This window comes from Falco rusticolus, chromosome 4 (genome assembly GCF_015220075.1).
Source record: "Falco rusticolus isolate bFalRus1 chromosome 4, bFalRus1.pri, whole genome shotgun sequence".
In the NCBI taxonomy this organism is placed as follows: Eukaryota; Metazoa; Chordata; class Aves; order Falconiformes; family Falconidae; genus Falco; species Falco rusticolus.
Genome location: NC_051190.1, coordinates 45,011,005 through 45,035,697, shown reverse-complemented (window position 1 = coordinate 45,035,697; position 24,693 = coordinate 45,011,005). Strand labels below are relative to the sequence as shown.

At 49.0% G+C, this 24,693-nt stretch overlaps 3 protein-coding genes across 6 annotated transcripts; 2 read left to right on the top strand and 1 right to left on the bottom strand.

The window, feature by feature from the left end:
* The first annotated feature begins 1,842 nt into the window (after positions 1–1,842).
* LOC119145794 lies at positions 1,843–5,350 on the top strand. The gene is made up of 2 exons (XM_037382472.1): positions 1,843–3,610; positions 5,247–5,350. Exon 1 carries the CDS (start codon positions 2,161–2,163, stop codon positions 3,163–3,165), a length of 1,005 nt encoding a protein of 334 aa, XP_037238369.1. The 5' UTR covers positions 1,843–2,160; the 3' UTR covers positions 3,166–3,610; positions 5,247–5,350.
* LOC119145793 lies at positions 3,766–5,886 on the bottom strand. 2 transcript variants are annotated; one of them, XM_037382471.1, is made up of 3 exons: positions 5,285–5,886; positions 4,788–4,920; positions 3,766–4,274 (listed from the first exon to the last, which is right to left on the bottom strand). In XM_037382471.1, exons 1-3 carry the CDS (start codon positions 5,866–5,868, stop codon positions 4,182–4,184), a joined length of 810 nt encoding a protein of 269 aa, XP_037238368.1. In that variant the 5' UTR covers positions 5,869–5,886; the 3' UTR covers positions 3,766–4,181. The 2 variants fall into 2 exon arrangements, with proteins under 2 accessions (XP_037238368.1, XP_037238367.1); XM_037382470.1 differs by having other exon boundaries at positions 3,766–4,920.
* Positions 5,887–6,424: 538 nt separating this feature from the next.
* On the top strand, positions 6,425–24,663 carry KLHL26 (kelch like family member 26). Of its 3 annotated transcripts, none has more exons than XM_037383558.1 (3): positions 6,425–6,593; positions 18,368–18,550; positions 21,684–24,663. In XM_037383558.1, exons 1-3 carry the CDS (start codon positions 6,547–6,549, stop codon positions 23,263–23,265), a joined length of 1,812 nt encoding a protein of 603 aa, XP_037239455.1. In that variant the 5' UTR covers positions 6,425–6,546; the 3' UTR covers positions 23,266–24,663. The 3 variants fall into 3 exon arrangements, with proteins under 3 accessions (XP_037239455.1, XP_037239457.1, XP_037239458.1); XM_037383561.1 differs by lacking the exon at positions 6,425–6,593 and adding an exon at positions 8,106–8,228; XM_037383560.1 differs by lacking the exon at positions 18,368–18,550.
* Positions 24,664–24,693: the final 30 nt, after the last annotated feature.

Here is a 24,693-nt window from a genome sequence, read left to right as displayed (position 1 = left end):
TTAGCTGGTTCCACTCCCCGCAGCAGGCAGCCGGGGTGTTTTCCATCCGACGCCTTTTCCTTCTCGCTCCCTCTTGTATTTTTTCACGGGGGAAGCAAAATTCATGGTGTGTGGCCCCATCGGCAATGGGCAAGCCAGGCTGCGGCGGAATCACACCCTTCAGCCCATGGCTGGTGATCAGGGCACGGGGGACCATGAGCCCATGGCAGATCGTGTCCTCGTGGCGAGCATCTGTGCACCCACACTCGCCTCAGCATGTCCAGCCACAGGTCAGCAAGAAATCACAGACTGGTAGGTGGGGACTGTTAGCCACGCTGCGGCAAGAAGTGGCCTCAAAAAGTGGGGGAAGGCCAGCAAGCTGCCCCCCACACCTCCACCATGGACCCCCGCAGCATCTCCCTGCTGAGGAGATGCCATCGCTTGGCCTCTGTGCCGGTAGCAGGTGCTGAGGGTCACAGGGGGTCTTGCTGGCTGTGGTTGGGGTCGGCAGCGCCCCCGACCCTCGCCGCTGGCTCTGTGGCTGCGCTGGGCTGCTGTTCTCACCTCCAGAAAATGCCCCCTCCTTTCTCCACCCCCCTTCAAATCTCAGCTGCTGGGAGCTGGCGTGGCTCCACCGCTGCTCGCACACTCCAGCTGAGGAGCCAGGCCACGCGGCGAATGCATTTGTGCACGGATTTCCCTCCCCTCTTGCCGTCTGCTCCCAATGGTGTCGTTTGCCCCTATTTCTCATCGCGCTCTCCTGTGCTGAAGATGACTTCAGGAGCACTCGCAGCTCCTTGTCCCACTGCCGGGTGCCTGGAGCCCTGTGCCATGTCCCACTGGGATGTCTCTGCTTAGGAAGAGCATTGGGGTCCAGGGATGCCGCACAGGGCAGAAAACCCAGAACTGGGACAGCAGGACTCCGACAAGTCCCTGCCTTGTGCAGACACGCCAACCCACACTTTTATGCTTTGTGACCAGTTTCTCCAGATTCAGAGTGGACATGGTGTTGGTTCACCTGGGTCTGAACCTGTTGCTCTCCTTCGCCCTTTCCCACTGGCAGCCCAGGGAGATGCTGCTGGGCACGAAGCAGCCGGGGGGTGTTTCTTCTTCTTGCCTCATGTTGGAGGAATGAGGGTCTTTCATGAGAGTCACAATCAGGGTGAAACAGTGGGTTTGGGCCCTGCCAGGGCAGGGCTTTTGAAGATGATGGAAAAAAGAGCCTGGGTTATCTCAGCTGGGGAAAGGATATTTTCTAGCTGCTCCAGCTGCCTCTCGCTGCCCCTGGCCTGGCTCCTGCTAGCACATGTCTGCAATCCGGTGTTGTCCTGACCAACACACAGAGCTGTAAATTCAGCTTTAATCCCAACGGAGGTAAGTCTCCATCCAGAGACGGAGCGAGGATGAGGATGCAGGGTGGAGAGTTGGACAGGGGTTCCAAGTGAGCTCTGGCAGCACCGCTGGCTTGCAGCACCTTCCCGACGCTGCGTGTGGGAGCTGAGCCCTTGCCCTTACAAATGCTCCTTCAAACTGTGCCGGGCACCATCCTGGAGCCAGCAGCAAAGCTCATGTGGCCTTCAAAGATAGAAATCTCATGGTGCTGCTGAAACCAGGCAGCCAGGCTGGCGGGGGAGCGTGGTGCTGTGGATGGGCACCCGGGAAAACACATCCATGGGTTTCCTCTCCCTGTCCACCTTCCTATGACCTACCCCAAAGAAGCGGAGCCACGGGTGATTCAACAACAACAAAACCAAACGAAAAACAATCTCCTCGTGCTAATGGGATTGGTTCTGTCCCTACCACGCACATTCCAGCCTGGCTCGAGGGACCGCTCGGGGCGGGGGGGAAGGGGAGGCTAATGAAGCCAAATTATTCTCCGTCTTCAAATGTCAGAGTTCAGCGCGGTGCCGCTGGCTGGACCTGGCGCAGCTGCTGTGCCGTGGTGGTGCCGTGTGGAGGCGAAGCACCCTCTCGGCAGCCGGCACGGAGCACTCGCACACATCCAGCCCACCGCCAAGTGACATACATTTTCCATTCCCTGGGCTTCATTACTTCTTGGAACGCAGACTTCGCTCGCTGGGCCATGAGGGGCTTCGCTTCCCTCCGTGTTTATTTTCGCTGCTGTGTGTTCTTCTGCCAGGTGAGGAGCACAGCCAAGCTGGTCAGGGAAAGCAGGGATGTATGGTTGTGGTTTGGCTGGATGGATGGGAATCGGGCTCCCTTAAGCACCGATGCGGCAGCGCGGTGCAGCACCTGCTCACCTTCAGGCGCTGGAGCCATCCCACTGATTTCACGGGGACGACACGTGTACTTAACACTGCAGCACGTGCAGAGGGGATTTGCTGGATCGCGGCCTTGCACCAGTGCCGAACAGTGCTGGGGACAGCCAACGCCTCCAGCTGGTGTGGGAGCCGGCTCCCGCGGGTGCCGCGTGCGTCAGCTCGCCTTGCCATGCGTGGGCGTGGAAGAAGCCCAAGATTCATAAAAGAAGGTGCGCAGCCTTCCCCCAAGGCAGACCCCACGTGGCTCTGCTGTCTGCTGCCTGCTCACGCCTGCTCCTCCTGCTCACTCTTCAGTGCAAGGCACAGCAATGCCTGTGCCTCCCAGCACATGCGCGCAGTATCTGCGCAGGATGAGATGGAACCACTGCTCCAGGGTCTGGGTAACACTGCCTGGAGCCATTGTTTCCATCCCGGCAAGGATGGTGCTCAGCTGGTGTGTTGTGCCGGAGCCTCAGCAGCAGCTGCTGTGTCAGTTCGACTCTGCAGCAGGAGATCGGGGACCTGCAGGGCTGCTCTGTGCCCTGGGATGGGTGGGAGCCTACAGTTATCTGTGTGGAGTTATCTGTGGTGGCAACTGGCAGAGGTGGTGTGCAAGGTGGGGAAGAGGGTGTCTTACCTTCACCAGCCTCCCAGGACAACGCCTCAGGGAGGTAAAACACATCCAAGCCTGAACACGACCATGGGGAGATGCAGGCAGGATATCCTGATGGGGCAAAATAAAAGGGAGGGAGAAGGACCAGTGCATGCAATGCCACGGCCCATCCTTCCACGGAGAGCCCTGGCTCTGCCAGCACACGCAGACACACCCCAGCCCGCATGCTCGATGCCTCCCTGGGCTCACACGCTTGCCGGGATTACACGGGGATTAGCAGAGAGCTGTCTACCAGAAATCAAAAGGGAGTAAAACCAGCCAGAGGCACAGGCACTGAAAAAGCCCACAGCACCCTCCAGACATGCATGACAAGCAGAGGATGGAGCAGTATGGGTTGCTGATGCTGTGCGGAGGCAGTGAGCAAGAGGGAGGTCACTCGCAGACTCCTCCATAACAATAGCAAATAAGGGAACGGAGAGTCTTTGTTGTGCTGGGGAAAATCTAGCAAGAATTGGGAAAAAAAAAGCTCGTTGCAGCCAGCTGTCTGCCTCCTCCACCCAACACAAACTGCGTGGACCGATAGAGCTGCGAGGAATTCCTGTTTCTGAGCGTTTGCAGGATGAAACGAAAAGGTCGGAGGAAAAGGCAGTGCTGCCAGCTCATGATTTTGTCATTAGTCTCACAGTGTTGGCCGCAGATTTTAAAGCCCCAGCTGTGGGAGTCGTGGGATATGCGAGAGCTTGGCTTGCAGTAAAAGGTACATTGATAGACCTCATGTTTTGGGGGGGGGGGGGGGGGGGGGGAGAAGTGAAAATATGACTCAAATACATCCTGATGGCTTAAAATGAAGAAAGAAAAATGTAAATACTTTGGAGTTTATTATTTCTTTTTTTTTTAACCTAGTAAGTTAGATCTGTGATTTTACAGGCAGACCACCGCTTTCCACAGTAGGAATACCAGGACTGCCTTGATAAACTGTGTGCGCCAGATAAATATATTAAAGTTGTGCAAGTTGCTCAGATGCTGTGCTAACACTGGTCGTAAAAATCACCTTAGATATAAGGCAGGCTCCTTGGGGAAGGGGCTAAGTGCACTCAACAAATAATGAATAGAAATAAAAATAAATATCAAATGGCCCATAAAATCAAACAATAATGGTAACTAAAAAGTTCCTGGATTTGCTGCCAGAGATAAAATCCCATCAGCAGTATGAAATAACAAGAAATACCCCCTTTTGGTTCCTTCTCCACATGACAAAAGTCAGCACGCCTGGTCACCAGAGTAGTTATGGAATACATCTCCTTTCCAGCATCTTGCAAATGCATTTTTCATGCTTTGAGAGACCTTCTGGGGTTCAATTTAACTGGGATCTGGGGAACATGTGAAAGGCATTTACAGCATGCAGCACAGCCTGGTTTTTCCTGCAGGGGAAGCAGAGGTGTAACGTTCACAGCTCCCATCCACTGACCCACCTGGGACAGAGAGGTCCACAGCAAGTGGGCAGCCTGGCTGGGCTAGCTGTCAGCAGGGCTGCTTTATTACCATGCATTTACTGAACTGAAATAGATGCACTTAAAATATCTATATAGACCTAAAAATAATAAAGGGAAAGCATTTATTTTAAACGTTTTAAAGAGCGGGGCATGCCACAAAGCTAAAGCGACAGAAAGCAGCCCCAGGAGAGTGTGGAAGGTATCAAATGAAGCAGAGCTGGTGTCTGAGGAAGCAGGACAAGTGCGAGGCACTGGAAAGGAGGGGCAGGAGCCCTGAAACACCAGCCAAATGCACAGAGCAGTGGTCAAGGTGGGGGGAGAGCTGGGGTGGGGGCCACGCTCGCTTCTGCGGCTCCGTCGTGCGGGCAGCACTGCCCGGCAGAAAGGGCATGGTGGTGAAACATCGGGGATGGACTGCTGCGGGCTGTGCTGATGACTTACAGCGTTAACGTTCATCCGCTGCCTCTCATCTCCTCTTGCTCTCCCCGTTCCTCGATGCGCTGACATCTCCTCTTCTGTGTAGGTCAGGTCTAAAATAACAGGGCCCCGAGGTCCTGGCTGGGGTCTCCATGCGCTGCAGCAATACAAATAGCAAATTAATAAGTACTGCTTCCTTTTCTCCCAAAGGTTTTACAAGGCTTAATTAATGAATGTCTGTAAAACGCATTTGGAGCTGGGAATGAAATGTGCTGTGGAAATGCCAAATATTTTTAATGCTCCAGCAGATTTAGAAGATTTAAATAAGAAAAATACACAGCTTCGCCTCTGAAACAGATTGCTCTCCTTGAAGCAGAGGGCTCCAGAACATGAAGTTTTCATCAGGCTGACTTGAAAGAGTATTTTCACGGCTTTCCAAGTGCGTTTATTCTCATGTATGAATTCCCCCTTTCCCTTATACAGATGTGGACACCAAGGCATGGGAAATCAAAGAAATTTACCCCCGGTCGTTGGCAGAGCCACCGCTATGAATAATTTCCTGATTTCCACTGACGACTGGAATGCCCTCTAGACCATCCGCTCTCTCCAGATGTGTGCCGGCTTTAAAAATTACATGGACCCTGCGACGCTTGGCCTTGTCTCTCCCGGTTGTTTTGGGAAGAGCCAGGAGCGACTCTGATGCCGACCATGTGTGGGGACGCGGGGCGGCGAAGGCATCTTTGGCACCAAGACTGTGCAGCGGGAGCGTTGCGATCTCCAACGACAAGACTGCACCCTCTGGAGGGTACTGTTGCTCTTGCACAAAGCACTTATGGCAATAAAATCCTGGTCCATAATCATCCAGGTGGTTTGGTGGGAGGTGGCGCCCCCAGGACGATGGGGAGCAGGGTTGTCCCCGCAGTCCCGGGCTGGTTGCACACAGGATGGTCCCTGCAGGAGACATTTTGAGTCGCACGTGAAATGCCGAAGGCAAGCGTGGAGCGCTGGGGTGCTGGCTGCGGGCAGGGGCCGGCGGCTGCCCTTGGATGGTGGTCGGCTGGAAGGTGCTGGCATGAGGAGGCCCGTGGGGTGGTGACAGACCCATGGGACCCCTTAGCTGTGGAGCAGTGACAGACCCCCCCAGACCTCCGCAGCTGTGGGGCGGTGACAGCCCTTGGGACCCGTCAGCTGAGGGATTGGGACAGACCCCCAAGTCCTCTCAGCCACTGAGCAGTGACAGCCCGCAGCGACCCTCTGGCCATGGGGAGGTGACAGTCCCCCGGGCTTCATGGTCATCGGATGGTGACAGCCCCCAGGCCCCCTCAGCTGTGGGGCAGTGACAGACCCCCCAGGGCCCCTTCAGCCACGAGGGGGATGACAGACCCCAGGGCCCCCTCAGCCACGAGGGGGGCGACAGACACCCCAGGGCCCCCTCAGCCATGATGGGGGTGACAGACACCCCAGGGCCCCCTCAGCCACGAGGGGGGTGACAGACACCCCAGGGCCCCCTCAGCCACGAGGGGGGTGACAGGCCCCGGGGCCCCTCAGCCATGAGGGGGTGCCAGCCCCCTGGGTCCCCTCAGCCGTGGGGCAGCGACAGCCCCCGGGCCCCCTCACCGGCGGGGCGGTGACAGTCCCCGGTGGCGGCGGGGCGGCGCCAGGCCCGGCGGGAGCGGAGCCGCTCCCCGGTCCCTGCCGCCCGCCGCGGGCCCCGCTCGCTCCTGCGCCTTTAACGCGGCGGCTCCCGCCGCCTCCCAGCTCGGGGCCCGGCGGCGCAGCGAAGATGGCGGAGTCCGGCGGGGCCGAATTCACCGCGGAGCGGCCGAGCAGGTGAGCGGGGCCCGGGCGCGGCCTAGGCCGGGGGTTCGCGGGCGGGCGGCGGGGCGGAGCGCGGGGGCCCGGCCCGGCTGGGCCGCGGTGGCGGGCGGGGGCCGGCTGGGCCCGGTGGCGGCCGCGGCGCCTCCTCGCCTTCCTCCAGCGCCGGCAAGCGCCCCTCTGTTCAGTTATTTTCCCTTTACGTTCGGTGTTGCGGCTGCCCGGGGGTCCCGGCGAGGCGGGAGGCCGGCCCGGGGTGCTGAGGGGGTGCGCTGAGCAGGGCCCGGCGGCTGAGCGCCCTCTGAAAGGTAACGCCGGTAATTAGTAACCAGGCTTTCCCAGGTGGAGCTGATGAGGAGGAAAGCTGAGGTTTGAGGGAAGCTCTACGGAGAATATTGTGAAGCACACCCCGACCCCGCTTGGGCAGGCTGCGGCGCCAGCGGCTGGGGGGGTTTGTGGACACCCCTTTTGGGGTTACAGGGGCGCCCCAAGGTTTTGGTGTTTCAGGCCCATTCCATCGCACCCCCCAGCCCCAGCCTCCTCCCTGGGTCACTGGTGGTGGTCCCGGGGTGTGACTCGGCCTTCCAGGGCAGCGCGGGGTCGGAGGTACCTGGAGGGGTCTTGTGGCGGCGGGCGGCTGTAGGGGTGCCGCTTCGGGGGGGTTCTCCATTCCCAGGGCTTCCCTGTCTTTCCTCATCCAAAAGTTGCCCTGTTGGACACTTCAGAAAGTTGTGTTGTCTGTCTCTCGGGTGTCATTGCTGTCAACCTGTGACTTGGCTTCAAAGCATCGTTTGTCCTCATCGTAACTCTGCGTTCGCTCCTGAAATAACCACCCTGTATGTCGGAGAGGGAGAGCTCTCGCTGTCATTGTTCAGCACTGGCGAAGCCTGTCTGAATTCTCACCTTATATACTGTGGTGTTAAACCACGGCGTGTGTATATATATATATATATATATATATATACTTTTTTAATTATTATTTTCCTCTAATGACCCCTTGTGTAAACTCTGTGCTGTGTTCCCTGGGGCATTTCATTTTATCTCTCTGCACCTCTTTTTTCTTCCCTCTCAGAACAGGAACGGCAGCGCTTCTTTCACACGGGTGTCAGGAGGGCTGCTCGCTTGCCGCTCCAGAGTTTCTTGGTTCTGGGTGTGTAGCAGTGAGAAATGGAAGTAATTTGTTTCAGGGCTGTGATAAATCACCCAGGCTGAAGCTGCAGCCGTTTTGTTCCCTGAGCTGTAGCTCCGTCATGCTCCCTATCGCTGCATGTTTATTTTCTTTGTAAATTTTAAAGTAAAGCCCCTTGAAGTTTGGATACTGTTTCTTGTTGGTCGTTAGTCTTCTGTTTTAAAGGATGTGTTTATTGGAATATCCAAGGGGAAAACCTGATGGGGAGCATTGGACGTGCCACATAGTCTCTCTAGAGCAAGAAGAATTAGAAGGGCATTCCCTATCAACACTGGTTCCTTGTTAGGTGCTTCCACTTCTGACTTCTTTGCATTTACTGAGTATTTACTCTCTAAGGCAAAAGGACAAAGTCCTCTCTTGCTGTTACACGCATGCCATTTCGGTGGTGCACTGTTACTCAAACAGCACGGACAGAATTTCCATCTTTGGAATTGCTACTGCATGGCTGATGCTTGTTACCCGTAAGTATGCTGGCTTCCCCAAAGCAAGAAAATTAACTTGTCTGCTGGGGATCCTGTGCTTTCATTCGATAAGGAACCTGCTATGCAAGATGGGATGGACAAAAGGCTTTTGACACACTGATGGCATGAGATAAGGCTGTTGCTGTGTGTTGAAAAGCAAATGGCCCAAATCTTCCATTTTGAAACAAACTTGTCTGCCTTTTGTTTGTTTCCCTTCCTCTTTCTTCCTCAATGGATAGAATTTCATGAGTTACAAATGGGTTTCATATTTTACTCAGCCCTCCGTATCATGCTGAGGCTCACTCTGTAATACTGTGCTGCTCCTGAATATATGCTTTTTGATTAGTGAACAAGCAAATACAGAGGAAATGGTGAAATCCATTGGTACCCTTGGTAAGAGAAGCGCCCTGTGCTTTAGACTTTTTAGTGAGGTGTGTGAACTCTGCTGCAGTGGTGGTGAGGCAGGATTGTACAAAGCAGGGTGACGAAGATCTAGGAAAATCATCTCAGATGATAGAGAGGATGTTATCGTGCAGACCTTTAAGCAGGAATAAAGGTGTCCAGACGAGTTGTTGAGGAGAGCTGCGTGTCTCTCAAATTGGGAATAATCTGTCGAAGCAAGGAAGGCAGCCAGGTTGTAGAAACACTTTTCAAAAACCTCCCCAGTATTGTTACACACTGGCGTGTTTGCTGAAAGCGGTCCCACCTGTCAAAACCAGAATGAATGGGCAAGGGAGACCTGCAGGTCTTCCTTATCTCAAAGTACATATGTCTGTGTTCACATCAAGAGAAAGTCGACCTGAACTCTCCTAACCTTATTGCTTCTGAAGAAAACGGTGGGAGAGAGAGAAAACTTGCAGGAGGATGGAGTAAAACCACGTTGGGGGAAGATAATGATAAGGGCTGTGACTCTGCCTTGCCTTTGTGTTTCTGTAATCTTACATAGCTTCAGCCTTTTAGATTCACCCCCCACTCCTTTTGAAACTGTTTGAAGTTTAGTTTTGTGTGGTTTCTATGCTCTATACACTGCCACATGGCAATTTGAAAACAGATTTAGTTGTTAGATCTGGTAGACGTGGTGTAAATGTTTACACTCTAATTGAATCACTGTAAAAATAACTGCTGCTTTCTTTTTCAACGTTGGGAGACTTATGAGCTGGAGGCTTTATTTAGAGCAAAAGTAAACTTAAGTGATTCTTTAAAGGTTCCTGTCTTACCTCCAAGCGTTGTGTAGCATTAAGTGCTTTGTAAGGAAAAGCCTTGCATCAAGGGACAGTGGCTAAGGCGTCTTTTCCAATTTGGCATTTACATGGAAGATAAATGCTGAACTTGCACAGAAGTCAGTGACCTTTTAGAGAAGCCGTTGTTGCACTTCTGGTGGTCTTGGGTTATTCTGTTCAGGTGATCCAGTGAGGGTGGCACGAAGCCTGTGCAGAACTGAACTGCCCAAGGAGCCGGGAAACATAATGATGTTTAGGATGGGCGCAAGCCTGTCAGGAGGTAAGTGCAGAGGATTTAGGTAATGAGGGAAACAGGCTACAAACAGCTGCGTCAGTAAGAGGATTTGATCCTGGAACTGAATTGGAATTGGTGTTACGATGCCAGGTGCTGAGACAGCTGCTCGCATCTGCGAGAAAAGATGTTTTCTTTAGTTTGCATTAAAGGGATGGTGGGTTTTTCTTCTGTTGTCTGCTGTTTCATCATTTTACGTTGCTTTTGCTTGAGATCCCTAGCAGCTCTGAGGCAATAATCTGGAGGGTGGAGGTGCAGGGAGAGGAAAGGTGTGCTGTTGCTCACTGCACGCTGTAGTACCTACTCTGCATTTAACTAGTCCTGTCGTTTTTATTGCAACACTGCCCAGACGATGCAATCGAGTGCCGCAGAAACAGGCTGAGACAAACAAGTACCTCGTAGTCCGATTTTGAAGTTTTTTGAAGTTTCTTCCGAGTGTGGAGCAAAGAGCCCGGTATGGTTGTGTGGGAGAAGGTAGCAGAGTGATTTGCTTGGTGGGGGGAACTTTCTGCCCTGCTGGGAACTGCTAGTGGAGCTGAAATGGGCTGTCCTCAGCGGGAACAGGACCCAGGTGTTGCTGACCTGTGACGAGCCAGGAAGCTGAGACTTTTTTGGACGAAAAGCGGCGGTAGCTGTGCCACGAATCAGCTTTGCTCTGTTTCCAAAGGTGAAAACATGATGGTGGAGCGGGGTGGTATCTAGAAGGCCAGCAGCAAACAAGTGCTTGGGGCTGGGCTGAGTGTTCCTTTTGGGGTGGCCTTGGTGGCTCTGCCGTGCTTCCCCACACCACTAGGTGCCTCTCGGCCTTTGCACAGCAGCTCTGCCACGGGTGCTGCTGGGAGGTGCGCAGGGATGGCGGCAGAAAACACCCACCACCGCTTCTGCCTGCTAGAACGACTCTGGTGGTGTGTTGTAAAAGGAGGATTCTGCTTTTTGCCTGTGTTTTGTTTTGTTTTGGTTTTTTCTTCTTTTTCTGGATACAACTTCGCTGTAGTTTTCCTTTTTCCAGAGCCGGGGGTTGGCAGGGTTTGACTGTAAGGGCAATGTGGTGGGGGGAACATGGAACTGTTTAACGCAGCGCTGTCAGCAGGAGTATCGAGTGTATAAAGAGCCTGTACTTAGCCATGTACTGTGGATACACAGGCTAATTTTACGTGGTGTAAAATCCACCATCCGTCTGGGGGTCCTTGTGTGGCTGGCTGAGCTCGGGAGCAAGAGAGCAGCTGACTTTTTCATTGCTGTGATACTGCCTGTGGCTGTCAGAGTAATTTATATGCTTAGAGTGATTTTTATATTTGCTCAGTTTGTTCCTGGCTCAGTGGGATTAGGCTTGGGGCTGACAAGAATATAATAAGGATAAAGTTTGGGGTGGTGAAGTAGTATCTTCCCGTTCTTGGTTATTGTAAAAATACAGGTTGAGGTGGTGGAAAGGCAGGGTGGTGTTAGTGCTGGGTGATGTGTGTCGCCGTCGCCTGCTCCATCCTCTCTGCTGCTGGAGGAGGTTTGGGGCAGGACTGAGGGTGCCCCAGGAAAATCCCTGTACAGGACAAGGTCCCCTGCAGTAGCTCTGTATATGGGCAGAGAGAAGAGAAATGGCAGATCCTGGTAAATAAATGATCTTCTCAGCCTGACACTTTGTTTCCCTCCAATATCTTGATGCTACCAGTGTGCAAATTTGGACTCACGGGTCCCTTACCTGAGAGCTGCATTGGCTGCTTAGGGTGCTGAACAGAGGGGACCATGCTACTTTTCCCATTTGTCCTTGCACCAGCATAAAGATGACGCTGGCTCTGTGACAGAAGCGTTTTTAAGAATCTCGTTCTTTTTATTTTTTATTGTTGGTGTGTGTCCATTCCCGCCCCCCCCAGTTTGTCCTGGGTACAGCGTGTACTGACCAGTCCCTTACGTTGATACTCCATGAGGTTGCACAGAGTTTAATGTGTTCAGGTATTTCACCCTCCACTTTTTTGTTGCTCCAGTGCTCCATTTTACCAGGCCAGCCAGCTTCTGACAGCCATCCAGTTTTATTAGTGCTTTTAGCAGAAACCAAAATCCCACCTCCTCTGGCTTCCGAACAACCTACTGATTGAAGCCTGGGAGCAGCATGTATTTGTGTGTGTGTCCGTGTCCGCTGGGCCCTGTGTGAGTCCAGCTCAGGAAAAAAAGAAAAACACGGATTTGGAAATGTGTCTAGGACTTCTCAGGGGACAAAAAAAATAATAATAAAAAAAAAAGCCTCTTGCTTCAACTTGCTGCCTTACCTTTGGGTTATAGGTTTTCCTTGGTTCCAACCTGGGAGAAGTGGGATGCAGATAAGCAAATAAGATCAGTAGGACCTCATTCAGAAAGCACTTAAAAATGAAACATGAAGGTACCTCTTGCCACCTGTGAAATGTCTTTAGCTGCTGGTTTCACTAAATGCAAGGCTGAATCAGGCGTGGGTTGTCCAGCAGTGGAGAGCGTGGGAGCCCAGCAGTGCCTGGTCCCAACCCAGCATCGGGCAGTCCATTTCTTGAGCCCTCAGTTCCCTCTTTGTGAGCATGACAAGCCTGTTGGGTCGCTGTAACACAAATTAAAAAAAGAGCTTGGTTTGTTGGGCTTTGTTCTTTTTTTTTAAGTAATGAATGTTACTTGTTCTCCCTTTATCAAATGTTAACTTTCCTTTTGTTTTGGGACTCAAAGTGTAAAAGACAAAAGGCGAGACTTTTCAAACTTTACTATTCAACTTCAGGCATTTTACAGAAGACCATTTTTTTCACCTTCTCTAACTCAGACCCATTTATAATATCTTATTTGAGCAGTCCAAATCGCTAGTCACTTTTAAATAGAGATATTAGTCTCAGGCTTTCTACTTGTATTTATTGCCTTTGATAAAAGAGGGGGTGTCAGGAGAGGAAAATGCGTGGAGGCCGAGGAGAGAAATAAGAAATTAAGGGAAGGAGGTGGAAAGGGGAACAAAGAAATCGATTAAATGATTTTGCTTGTATATCTTTCCGAAGGATGATTATGTTTCTCTGCAAAACATCCCCTTCATTCCCTGTGTTAATATTTAATTAGTTGCTGATCATTAAGTGCTTATTGTTGTTGCTAATTTGGACAGGGAAACCATGGTAAATGTTGTTTCTGATGGGGTGCTGGTGACGGTCTTGCTTGCTGCTGGGAATGTAAGTAGGTTAACAGGGCAGGTATTTTTAAGTCTCATTGCCTGGGAGCATCTCATCTTTCTTGCACCCAAACTTCAAGGAAACCTCTTGATGTCTTTTTGTAAGGGGGTGCAAAGGCCACGGGAGCGTTGTCCGAAAGTCCCAACAAGAGCCCATGAGACAGCAAATCTACAGGAAAGGGTTTAGCCTTTTTTGCCCTAATGTAACATTTGTTAGTGTGAGGTGCTGAAAACTTATTTTCATCATTTGGGCATGTGATATAAAGCCTCAGGATCTGAAATATTACAGTAACCATGGCTACCAGTGACTTATCTGAGGGAGTTTGACTTTTGTTTTGATTTTAAGTGTCTTAATTGTAGTTTAAAAATCAGAATCTGAATGTGTTTTTTACTTAGGCATGAAACTAAAGGCATTAAATGATTTGCATTATTAAAATATCTATAATGCTGCCTTTCAAAGGTTCTCAAAGAAGGTCCTTAATATTCATACCCTATGTTCTAAATAAAGTTACTCTTCAGCTGTATGTTAGTTCTGCTGCTCTTGCCATAAAAAATTTCTTGCAGGCTTGAGTGCTCCGGAGGTGCCTCGCTGGCTATTTTGCAATCCCAAGTCCTTTGTTTATCCACAGAAAAGCTGTGGCACTCCGTACTTGATGCATGCGAACACACACACATGCTGCTGCTTTTCCTCCCTCCTTTTTTGTACCCCAGCCATGCCCCGCGGGGTCCTACCTTTAGAGCTTGTGTTTACTGTAGAGGCTGGCTGTTGGAAGTTTGCCCTGCTTAGAAATCTTGCCAACCTCCTTGAGTTTCTCCTGTATGAAAAATTACCGAGCACCACCTGCCCAGAGAGTGGGAAAATGTGGGTGGATATTAGCAAGGATGCTGAACTGGGATGGAGAGCCAGCCTGGCTAGCACTGAACTACCCCTCCTTCCAAAGAGGGCTGTGTTATAAAAGAAGACGACAGGCAGCTGTGTAGCAAGAGATTTTTCTTATTTAATTCAATCAGTGAAATGTTATAATCTGGCGTGGTATAATTCTCTCCATTTGTACTTGTGCAGTAGTTGCAAACATGCTGAAATACGAACTCATGCTTGGTAAGCCTTTAATTCCAGCTTTGATGTTTTTAATCATCAGTACAGATTTGGTAAAAATGATTCATTAGCTTGAAACGCATCTTGGATAACACGTGATGTTGTGGAGAATCAAGGAGGCAGAGCCAGGGGACGGTTGTTCTTTGGGGTGTTCTTTGTGCCCCATCTGAACTGTTCCTTGAAGTATGGCCCTTAAATGTCTCTCAGCCCATCAGTTTTAGAGGCCTCTTGGGTGTCCAGCCCTGCGATCAGATGCCTCCTCGCTGCATCTGTTTCTGGTCAAAGATCAAGCAGCCCTTGCTCAGAAACATGTCAGCTAAGGATGTGGTCAGCGTGCTTGGGGTGAGGATGAGCACATGGCCAAGCTCCTGCAATAGGTGCAGCAGCAGAAGCAGAATTTCTGGGCTTGTTTGCTTTCCCTGGCTGCCTGCTGGCTGGAACCACTCCCTTAACCCTTTGCTTTAACATTTTTGCAAGCCTGCGACATGTGTACGGTTTTGGGCTGATTTTCTCCAAGCTACGGTCACATACACCATGCTGAGCTTTATCCTGCGGAGACTGGAGAGGATTGAAAGCAATCTGGCTTCAGAGCAGTGGCTTGGAGACAAATCCTCAATCCCATTACTCGTTCCCTGGCAGTCCCTTTTTGAAAAGCGGGTACCGGTGATGTTAGCAGCCTTTGAGGCTGCTGCCCAGAATGGATTGCCCTTTGGAATCAGCGTGTCTCTTGAGTTCCAGCTGCCCCCACCATTCGTACGATGGGTGCAGTTCCATGAATATAAAGATGCCTTTCACCACTACGGTGATTTCCATATGGAAAGTGGGATTTCTGTTGCTGTGAAGTCACCTTTATACCAATATATTCATGTTACGATCATGTAAACACTTGCAGATCCCCTTGCAGATCACTGCGAAGCCTGTGGGATGTGCAGTGGAGGTGCTGCTTGACATGGGTTTTGTTTTACTTTTTTTTTTTTCAAAGGATAAATTTGATGGGGTGCAGCCAGACACGCTTGACCCCGCTCCAAGCCAGCACGCTCAGCCCCTGCCGAAGGTCGCTCCGGCCACAGAAGCCTCTGCAGACCCCTGTGGTGGGGGAAGTACTTCACACAGTGCCGTCCTTTTGAGGACAAAGACGAAAAACTGAGGAAAATACCAGAGGCTCTCCAGCCCTCCCTCCATCAGCAAGGGAAGGGGGGAAGGAGCAGAATAAACACTTTCTCACTGTTGTGTGATGAAAGGCTTTTATCTTGAAGGCATGTTCTGAACTGCTGAGGAGGGGATGCAACTCTCCCGAAGTTTGTCTGCAAGGCTGTTTCTTCTGTAACAGATTGTTAAGCAACAAGTACAGGGCATATTCAGATCTCAAGATAGGGACAGCTTCACAAAGGCACTTTCAGATGTTCAAGGCTTCCTTTTGTGCTTTATTTTTTTTTCTTTTTTTTTTTTTTTTTAGTCTTGACATCCAGCTGCTGCCTCTCTTCTTCCTCTATTCCTAATGCAGTGCAAGGAGAGGAAAGCAAGGCCGTGTGATGTGATGCACGCCACTGCACCCTGTGCCACAGCACCCTGGTTTGAGCCAAGCCTGCTTTTATTACAAATCCTTTTTTATTAAATGCGGTGCAAACAGTGTTTGTTGTTGTTTGCTTACCTCTCCTCCTCCCGCTTTGTTTTTTTGTAAAACCTCTTGATTTCTCATGCTTTGTGTGGATTTTATTATGCTTCCAGCTTGTATGTTCTAAAAATTCTTTGCTTCCAGACTGAAAAAAACGGGACATTATTAATGCTTCTCTTAGTATTTAGTTTTGTTTTGTTTTGTCGGCCCCCCCCAGCCTTTGGAGGATTGTGTAATCATTGGATCCTTTTATTCTATACCTGTAAATAGACAAAGGAACTAGTACAGGGAGTTTTTCTGAGGTGGCTGTTCACAATTGCCTATTGAAATGAATTGCACATGCAAACACGTTTATTCCAGCACAGAAATATCTACCCGCCCAGATTCAGTCGTCCATCTACTTTAAACTTACACTCTGGTTATTAACAATGACTGTAAAAGTTAATTGAGAAAAAGGAAAAAAAGAGGAATATTTGTTCGGGTAAAGGTTGTTTGAAGAGGGACCCGCACTGGAAGGGTTGTGGATAGAGTGAAAGTGATTCTATATGGGTAAGCCCTTAGGCTGGAAAAAGGAATATTTTAAAATTGGTATGAAAAAAATGCTGAAGGAAATTCCCATGAGAAGAATCCTGCAGGAGATCGCATCTAAATGAAGTTACAGTAAATCTAGGAGTTGCCATCTCCCAGATGAGCTGCCAGAGCTGTCTGTGTGTGTATGTTACCTGTCCAGTGTGAAGCAAAATGGGTTTGCTTGGTGAGTGATACTGTGTTCAGAGGCAAGATCCATTTCCTTGCTTATGCTCAGTGTTTCCTCCTTTCGAGTCCAGCAAATCCAAGCCATTGTTCCAGAGAGGAGAGTAAAATGAGTTTGACATGATGAATATTCATGCACTCCTTCCCTCCAATCTCCTTCCTTTTTCGCCATGGGAAGAGCTGGAGCAGAGAGACGTTTCTTGGCTCGCGGAGTAATGGATAAAGGTCTTGTCATCAACTGACTTTTTGCTAATCCTTTTTATTATAGGAAGGATGTTGGAGTTTGGACTCCACTCTCTGAACTAAGATTTTTTAGTATGCTTTGACTTTAAGGTAGAAATTTCAGATCTCTGCTACAAGAAGCACAGCTGACTGGTATCAGTCATCCCAGTAGGAACTTGTATGAATATTGAGGCATGTTCCCAGGGCTGAGGAGTTTTGAAACGGATTGCAAAGATTTGATATCTGCATCCTGCAGCATCCCAAAGAGCTCTAAAGCTACTCACATAAAGCGGCTGCCCTCTCAGTGCTCTGATGAACATCGCAGATTTCCCTTAACTCGCCTCTTCTGTAAAGCTTGCAGGAAATTGCAGTCCGATAAGTTAGGCAAGTAGCAGGTCCTGTCCATTGTTCCTTATTGTTTGAGGATTGTTTACATCCCCTTTTTTGTTATCCCATCTCCCTGACTCTTCTCTGACCTTGCCTACTTTTTTCACCCATTGTGTGTGGCTCTTGTTGTTTAGGTAGTAAACTCTTAGGGACAGTTGTTAGCAAATGATGGGATTATGCAGCCCCTAGCACATGGGTAGCTAGTCTCTGTACTGCTTTTTTTTTGGCTGTGTTCATATATTCTACCTAAATAATAATACTACTCTTTAAGTACAGTACTAAGTGCACTCTCCCACTGTGGCCTTGGGAGCAAGTAATGCAGCTTTCCAGATTCGGTATGATCTGCTTGGGATTTTTTAAATGTTACGCTTCCATAAAATATTTTTAAAATACAAAGACCAAATAGCAGGATGCTTCTGAAAATATAAACCCCATCCTGAAGAGTGGTCCTTATGTGTGTTTTCTTCCCAGAAGGACCCAGATCTTGATCCTGAAAAGTAGTTCAGAATTGGATTAAATTTGCAAAGGAATTTAGGATTTCATGCTTCTGATGGTGTGAGCGGTCCCTGTTTGGTGGACAGGGTGTGCTGATCCGCTGTCGCCTTGCTCAGGAAACCTGCAGCATAATTGCAGTTATTTTCAGAGGAGCACAGAGCATCTAATAGTCTTTTCCACTTGTGCAGAGATAACTGCTGATGTTCACCTCCAAATGCAGCGTTCTCGCTGACAAGTGCATCTGAGGCCAAGTGAATCTAAGAATGATGCTCTCTGCGCTGGGGAACATGTGTGAGAGGCATTGGGAAAACCAAGGAAATATTTACACTGGGAGGGGACTGTTTACAGTGTAGTTCAAACAGCTGACGTTATTTAGAGCAGCTAGTGCTATGTAATATTTTGCTGTTGCTCTTCTCATGAGGGTCAGGCATAAGGAAAGGATCAAATAGGGCTAGCAGGGCTGTCCCTGGACGGTGCAGAGTATCTAACAGCTGCAGGCAGAATAGGTGGTGAGAAGAATAAGCAACTGTGATCCAGTCTCGTGGTTGAAGTCAAGGTCAGGGTGGACTCTGGGGTAGTTGTAGTGTGGGGACACCGATGTTCGTTGGAGGCTTTGGCCCCGCTAGTTGATGTTTGGAGGGTCTCTGAAGCCCACGTGTGCTGTGGCGTGACGGGTTGTCAGTAATGCGAGAGTATAATTTAAAAATTTGGAAGTCTCTCTTGTACTGGGAGAAGGGAATACGAGGTACTGATGTCATGATGTTCTGTGTGGCGATTGAGCTGGGAATTTGCGTTCAAACTGCTTCATGTTACAGTGTCTTCCCCAGCATGCTTTGTAGGTATACCACATATTGTTTTAATTTAAAACCAGCCTGTCTCTCTTGTTCTGTTTTTAGCATGGCTGACAAGAACAGCACCCTGAAATGCACGTTCTCTGCTCCTGGCCACAGCACCACTCTACTGCAGGGACTGGCCTCGCTCCGAGCTCAGGCTCAGCTGCTTGATGTCATCCTCACTATAAATAATGAAGTGTTTCAGGTTCATAAAGTTGTCTTGGCTGCCTGCAGTGACTATTTCAGGTGAGAATCTGACAGGGAAGCAGGCATTTTTACCTTTCCCATTGATTTTCTGTTTCCCCATCCTCCCCTACCCCAGCCTTCCCACCACTCCCTGAAATCACACCCATGCACAGCCCCTTGGAGGTACGGTTTGCCCCACTGATGTCGGTGGGGTTACCTGCAGGCACGTAGAGGCTCAGAGTCTGTCCCTCTACACGCAGATGAAGTTTGTTCGACTACAGCAGCTGGGCCAAGACCCAAGTTCAAGCTCAGGTCTTGAACCCACCTTGGCGGCCTCAGTAGGTGCTCTGCCTGTTGAAGGAAACAGGCTTTTGCCCTGGAGCTATTTGAGCTGATTGCGAAGTGACAGCAGGGCTCTGAAATGAGTCATCCCATTGAAGGATGGTGCCCATTGTAAATACACTCCTGTTATCTTTAAATACTACTGATCTGTCTCCAGTGCTCACGGTTCTTAGCCTGAGGAGTATGAAGCGGTTTGTGTGTGTGTTCCCCAGGCTTCTGGTAGGTAGGGGAGAATTGTCCCGTCTTGTGTGGGTAGAAAAGTGAAGCACGGGGATGAGATTTCCCAGTAAATTAATGCAGAGTGAGCCATTTGCAGAGCAGGAAATTCAGTCGTAAGCGAAAATATGTATTCATCCACCTTGCCTCTGTCAAACTCTTTTGTAATGGTTCTCTGGCTTGGAATGACTTTTGAGTTAGGGATTTTTTTCTGGTGGTGCCAGCAGCAGTGTCAAGTGAGGCCCATGCTGGAGGCAGTGGGTATAGGGAAGGTTCGAAATAACAGAGAACTTGACCTGGGTGTTGTTCTGGACCGCAGGTCGTAGCAAGTCAGGGTGAAGGGCTCTTCAGCAGGGTTTGCGATCCCTTGATGTGTAGGTTCCTTACCAGAGCAGACTGGTTTGCTGAGCAGGTAACCAGTGTCCCTTGGCATATCTCTTGTATCCCTTCACCCATTTCTTCAGCTGCTCTGGTGGCACCCGTCTTACCTACACATTTTCTAGGCTGTTCCCTTCTCTCTCCCTTTGGTAACATAAACCTTCCAAGCTTATCACTCTCCCTAACAGGCATGCAATTAATGATGGAGCTGATCTCCCACCAAATGCTAATAGCACTATTTGTATTCATAAATGCTGTATGCAGTGCCACTGCTAGTGTGTTTTCACTGTTGAAACATAATTGCTGAGTAGGTTTCTTGTTATAACTTCTGTGATGCTAAGGAAGGTTGTCCTGGGGAACAATGGCAGAATAATCTAGCTTTTGAAAATACTCTGGTTTTATGCAGAAGGGGGGAGGGAAGAGAGTGAAATTGAGGCATTTATATAATCAGCATTTTAGAACCATAACACTTTTTAAAGGAATTGCATTTTGTTTGATGATTTGTCTTCATCATGGCAACAATAATGCTTTTCTTTCCTTATGCATGTTCAGCTCTGTGTAGCTAATGCATGAGTACATGTACGTCTGCATATCCTCTGGGGCAGGGGATCAGGGCAGCATGCTGTTCTGTGACATGGGATATGCAAGGGGGTTTTAGCAGAATGCTCTCATCTGCTACATGGACAAATAATTGTGAACAGTATTGCTGGTCACTCGGTTACAGAAAGCTGATTTCCATATGCAGATACTTCCTTATTTAGGTCATTCAGGATTTCTTGGGTTTATGCTGGGCGGCAGCAGGTTTTCTAGCCTGGTTTGGACAGGAAACTTGGAATTCTTGTCTTTCGACACTGTTCCCAAGATATTCCTTTATTCCTGTGTTGATGCAGAAGAGCAGGGTCTGTTCAGCATATTTTTTTTTTTATTTCTCTCTGACTAACTTGCACCTTAAAGTCACTGCAGCTTCCTAAGGCAGCCCTACATGCCTTCACGATGAATTCACCTTTCTGATGGAAAAGAGTAGGTTATCGATGGTGGAAAAACCAACCCAAAATGTGCAGGCAGCTTCCAGCAGTTTGAAAGGTCTTTTGTATGGCGGGCTGTAGCCTTGCTGTGATGTGCGTACGGTGGCAGTGAATGGCGAAACTCCGTCTCGCAGTTTTTCCAGCAACCTGTTTTGACTTTGGCTTCCCCAGAACTGCTCTGCTACCGCTTGTTGAAGACTACACAGAGCACAAACCTTTGCCCCTGAGCTACCCATATATAACAAAAACTGCTGAAATTTAATGTAAATGTATAAAAAAACCCAAATGTGCAGTTATGTCCCCATCACGCCTACAGGCCTTGTAGCTGGGAAACACAGCACCGCTCTAGAAGAGTGGTTTACGAGATGTCTGCGCACAGTCCTTGGCGTGGTATGTGCTTCCTGTGGAATTTAGAAGCCTCCCAAGGAGGTGATCTAGGGCCTAATCTCTGCGTGGCCTGGTCAACTGGTGTGCTTGCAGCTGTGCTGTAACAAAATATTTTTTTTTTTAATTGCCTGTTAGCCCCCTGCCGTCGTACTGCAACATGACAGAGGTTTTCTAAAGTGGCTGCAACTCCTATTTTCTTAAGGCGTTGGGAATGAACCTTGGAGGGCAGGTTCTGTTGTGATTACCAAAGCTGTTCCTAAGATGTGTTGCATATGCAATATTGAAGCCATTTCATAGCTAGCCCGCGATATCACAGACCAACTGAAATCTGTGCCTAAAGGCAGAGCTGCAGGCAAGCTCAGAGGATTGATGGCCTCCTAAACACAGGTTTCTTCGGAGGTGTATTTTTTGTGCTCACAAATACTGCGTACTTTAGGGTATGGTTACCAATCTCTGCTGGTACAGGTCCTGTAGTATCCTTTGGTTGTTGAATATCATGGGTTTGTTGGTGTCCGGTGTACTACACTCCATGCTCTGGTAGCTCTGCTGACTTCTTGAAGCTTGTGGTCCTCTCTTACTTATGCTGCCAACGGGATTGAAAAATTTAACTTTCTGATAGCTCTGAATGTTACTTCTCAGTGCACTGTTTCTGCATGCTTTATGTAAGTAATTGCACGCTCAAATTTCTCGTGGCTTTTAGAGATTTAGCCTTGACTTATTCCCCCCCTTCCCCATCTTCCCTAAAAGAATCAGTATGTTTTAAAAAAATAAAATTCTGAAGTGATCTGTCATTTTACATGTATTTAAAAAGGGGGAAATTTTTTGTTTGTGTTCTTGACCTCCAGGGCAATGTTCACAGGTGGGATGAGAGAAGCCAGCCAAGATGTGATCGAACTGAAAGGTGTATCTGCAAAAGGACTGAAACACATAATAGACTTTGCATACAGTGCTGAAGTGACTCTTGATCTTGACTGTATCCAGGATGTGCTGGGAGCTGCTGTTTTCCTCCAGATGGTGCCTGTCGTGGAGCTCTGCGAAGAATTTCTGAAGTCTGCCATGAGCGTAGAAACATGTCTCAATATTGGACAGATGGCCACCACCTTTAGCCTCGCATCCTTGAAGGAATCAGTAGATGCATTCACTTTTAGGCATTTCCTCCAGATCTCTGAGGAAGAGGATTTCCTCCACCTGCCACTGGAGCGCCTCGTTTTCTTCTTGCAGAGCAATAAGCTGAAAAGCTGCAGTGAAATAGACCTCTTCCGTGCTGCCGTCCGCTGGCTGCAGTATGACCCAACCCGCCGCGCCAATGCCAGCCAGGTCCTCTGCCACATCCGCTTCCCACTGATGAAGTCCTCGGAGCTGGTGGACAGCGTCCAGACCTTGGATATCATGGTGGAAGACGTCTTGTGCCGGCAGTATTTGCTGGAGGCGTTCAATTACCAGATCCTGCCCTTTCGCCAGCACGAGATGCAATCCCCTCGGACCACCATCCGCTCAGACGTCCTGTCCCTCATCACCTTTGGTGGCACTCCCTACACCGACAACGACCGCACTGTGAGCTGCAAAGTCTACTACCTGCCGGACGCCAGCGTGCGCCAGTTTAAGGAGCTGACGGAAATGGAGGTGGGCAGCAGCCATTCTTGTGTGGCCGTGCTTGACAACTTTGTCTACGTCGTAGGAGGGCAGCACCTGCAGTACCGGAGCGGCGAGGGAGCTGTGGATATCTGCTACCGTTACGATCCGCACCTGAACCAGTGGCTGCGCATCCAGGCCATGCAGGAGAGCAGGATCCAGTTCCAGCTCAATGTCCTCCACGGCATGGTGTATGCCACGGGTGGGAGGAACCGGTCAGGGAGCTTGGCCTCCGTAGAGAAGTATTGCCCCAAAAATAACGAGTGGACTTACGTGTGCTCCCTGAAACGCAGGACGTGGGGGCACGCTGGAGCCACGGTAGGGGACAAATTGTACATATCAGGTGGGTATGGCATTTCAGTAGAAGACAAAAAAGCCCTGCACTGTTACGACCCTGCTGTGGATCAGTGGGAGTTTAAAACCCCGATGAATGAACCCAGAGTTCTGCATGCCATGGTCAGCACAAATAATAGGATTTACGCTCTGGGAGGCCGCATGGACCACGTTGACCGTTGTTTCGATGTTTTGGCTGTGGAATATTATGTGCCTGAAACAGACCAATGGACAACGGTGAGCCCGATGCGTGCAGGTCAGTCAGAAGCTGGCTGTTGTTTACTAGAAAAAAAGATTTATATCGTAGGAGGGTACAATTGGCATCTGAACAATGTTACGAGCATTGTGCAGGTGTACAACACAGAAACGGATGAATGGGAAAGGGACCTACATTTTCCAGAATCTTTTGCTGGGATAGCATGTGCTCCTGTTATACTCCCGCAGGTAACCACCCAGAGATAACTATGCATGACGGCGTCGGCCTGTGAAGTCACCTCCTGTTGCATGTTATCAGGATGCTGTGGTGTTTCTTTGTTGTTTGCAAATGGTATTGTGCATTTTGTGGGTGAGGGAAGGAGAAAAATAGCTTGCGTTCCCTCCTCCATAAAGTCCCTCCTCCTCTTATGTAGTGTTCTGGCAAGCATGTTTCATCAGAAGCACTTGTCAGCTAGTTAGACTTCACAGATGTTACAGCTGGAAAAAGCCTTTCTCTTTTTTTATTTTTTCCTTTTTTTTTTATGGGGGGGTGCATTTTGCCAGTTTTTCATATTTTTAACAATGTTATACATTGCAAACATTGACAGCTCAGGAGTAACTTAAGTACTGTGGTTTGTTTAAAAGAGTTCAGGTGTGATTTTTATTAATAGCTCCGAAAATCATTGTATGTTGCTTTGTTGTTTTTTAGCAAACAAAGAAACCAAAAGCTATATAACATACTGACCTCCAGAAGCAATAAAGGGACAGTGGGAGCTAGAAGAGCTCAGGTGCTTGGATTATGAAAGCATATTCTTGCTTTTCAAAGGTGACTTTGTTTTTGCCTCTCCTCCTAAAAGGGGAATATTTATCCCTGCACACCTCTGGTCTCTGTTGGTTCTTCATTGCTTGTATTACGCTGCAATTCCAGATCCCTTCCTCACCACCCCCAGACAGCACCGTGATGCTCTAGTCCAGAAATTCTCCCTTAATCGGGGCATTCAGAGTTTGCAACACTAAAGCCATGCTGATAGCTTGATTACATATCAACAGGCATGATTTTTAAATTTTTTTTTTAATAACTGCCAAAAATGTATTTGGCTTCACTGGCAATAAGAGGTCTGGAGCTGTTTGCCTGGGCTGCCCCACTAAAGCAGAGAGCCCCCCCCCCCCAGTTTCTGGTTTGGGACCCCGTTGCCTTTGCCTACCCCATCGCTGCACCAATACGCATTCATCCGAACTCTTTTCGTATGAAAAGAGTAAAGGAGGTGGGTGCTACTTGCTCATAAGCTTGAAGGTTTTCTCCCTTGACTTGTAAATAAGACACTTGGCATCATAATACGATGGAAATCCAAGTGGAATGGGGTTTTTTTGTTGTTGTTGCCAGTGGGTGTTTTAAATTAAGAGATTCATTTTAAGATGACTCTGTCATTTTTGTAAAAATCTGTGTTTACTGCACAGAATACTGTTACTTCCTGAACTTTCCTTCCTTCCAAGCCATTTTTTCTAATTAATTTGACTGATTAATATATTGAAAGTTTCTCCTTCTATCAGGTATTCTGTTTCAAGGGCTTTGTTTTGTATCTGTGTAAGTTTGATTTTGATGTATGCAGTCTTCTTTTTAGAGAAACTGTTGCATTCTGCTGTTAAATAAATACTGTGCTGTAACCTTTAGAGACAATATGTAACGTCTGTTTT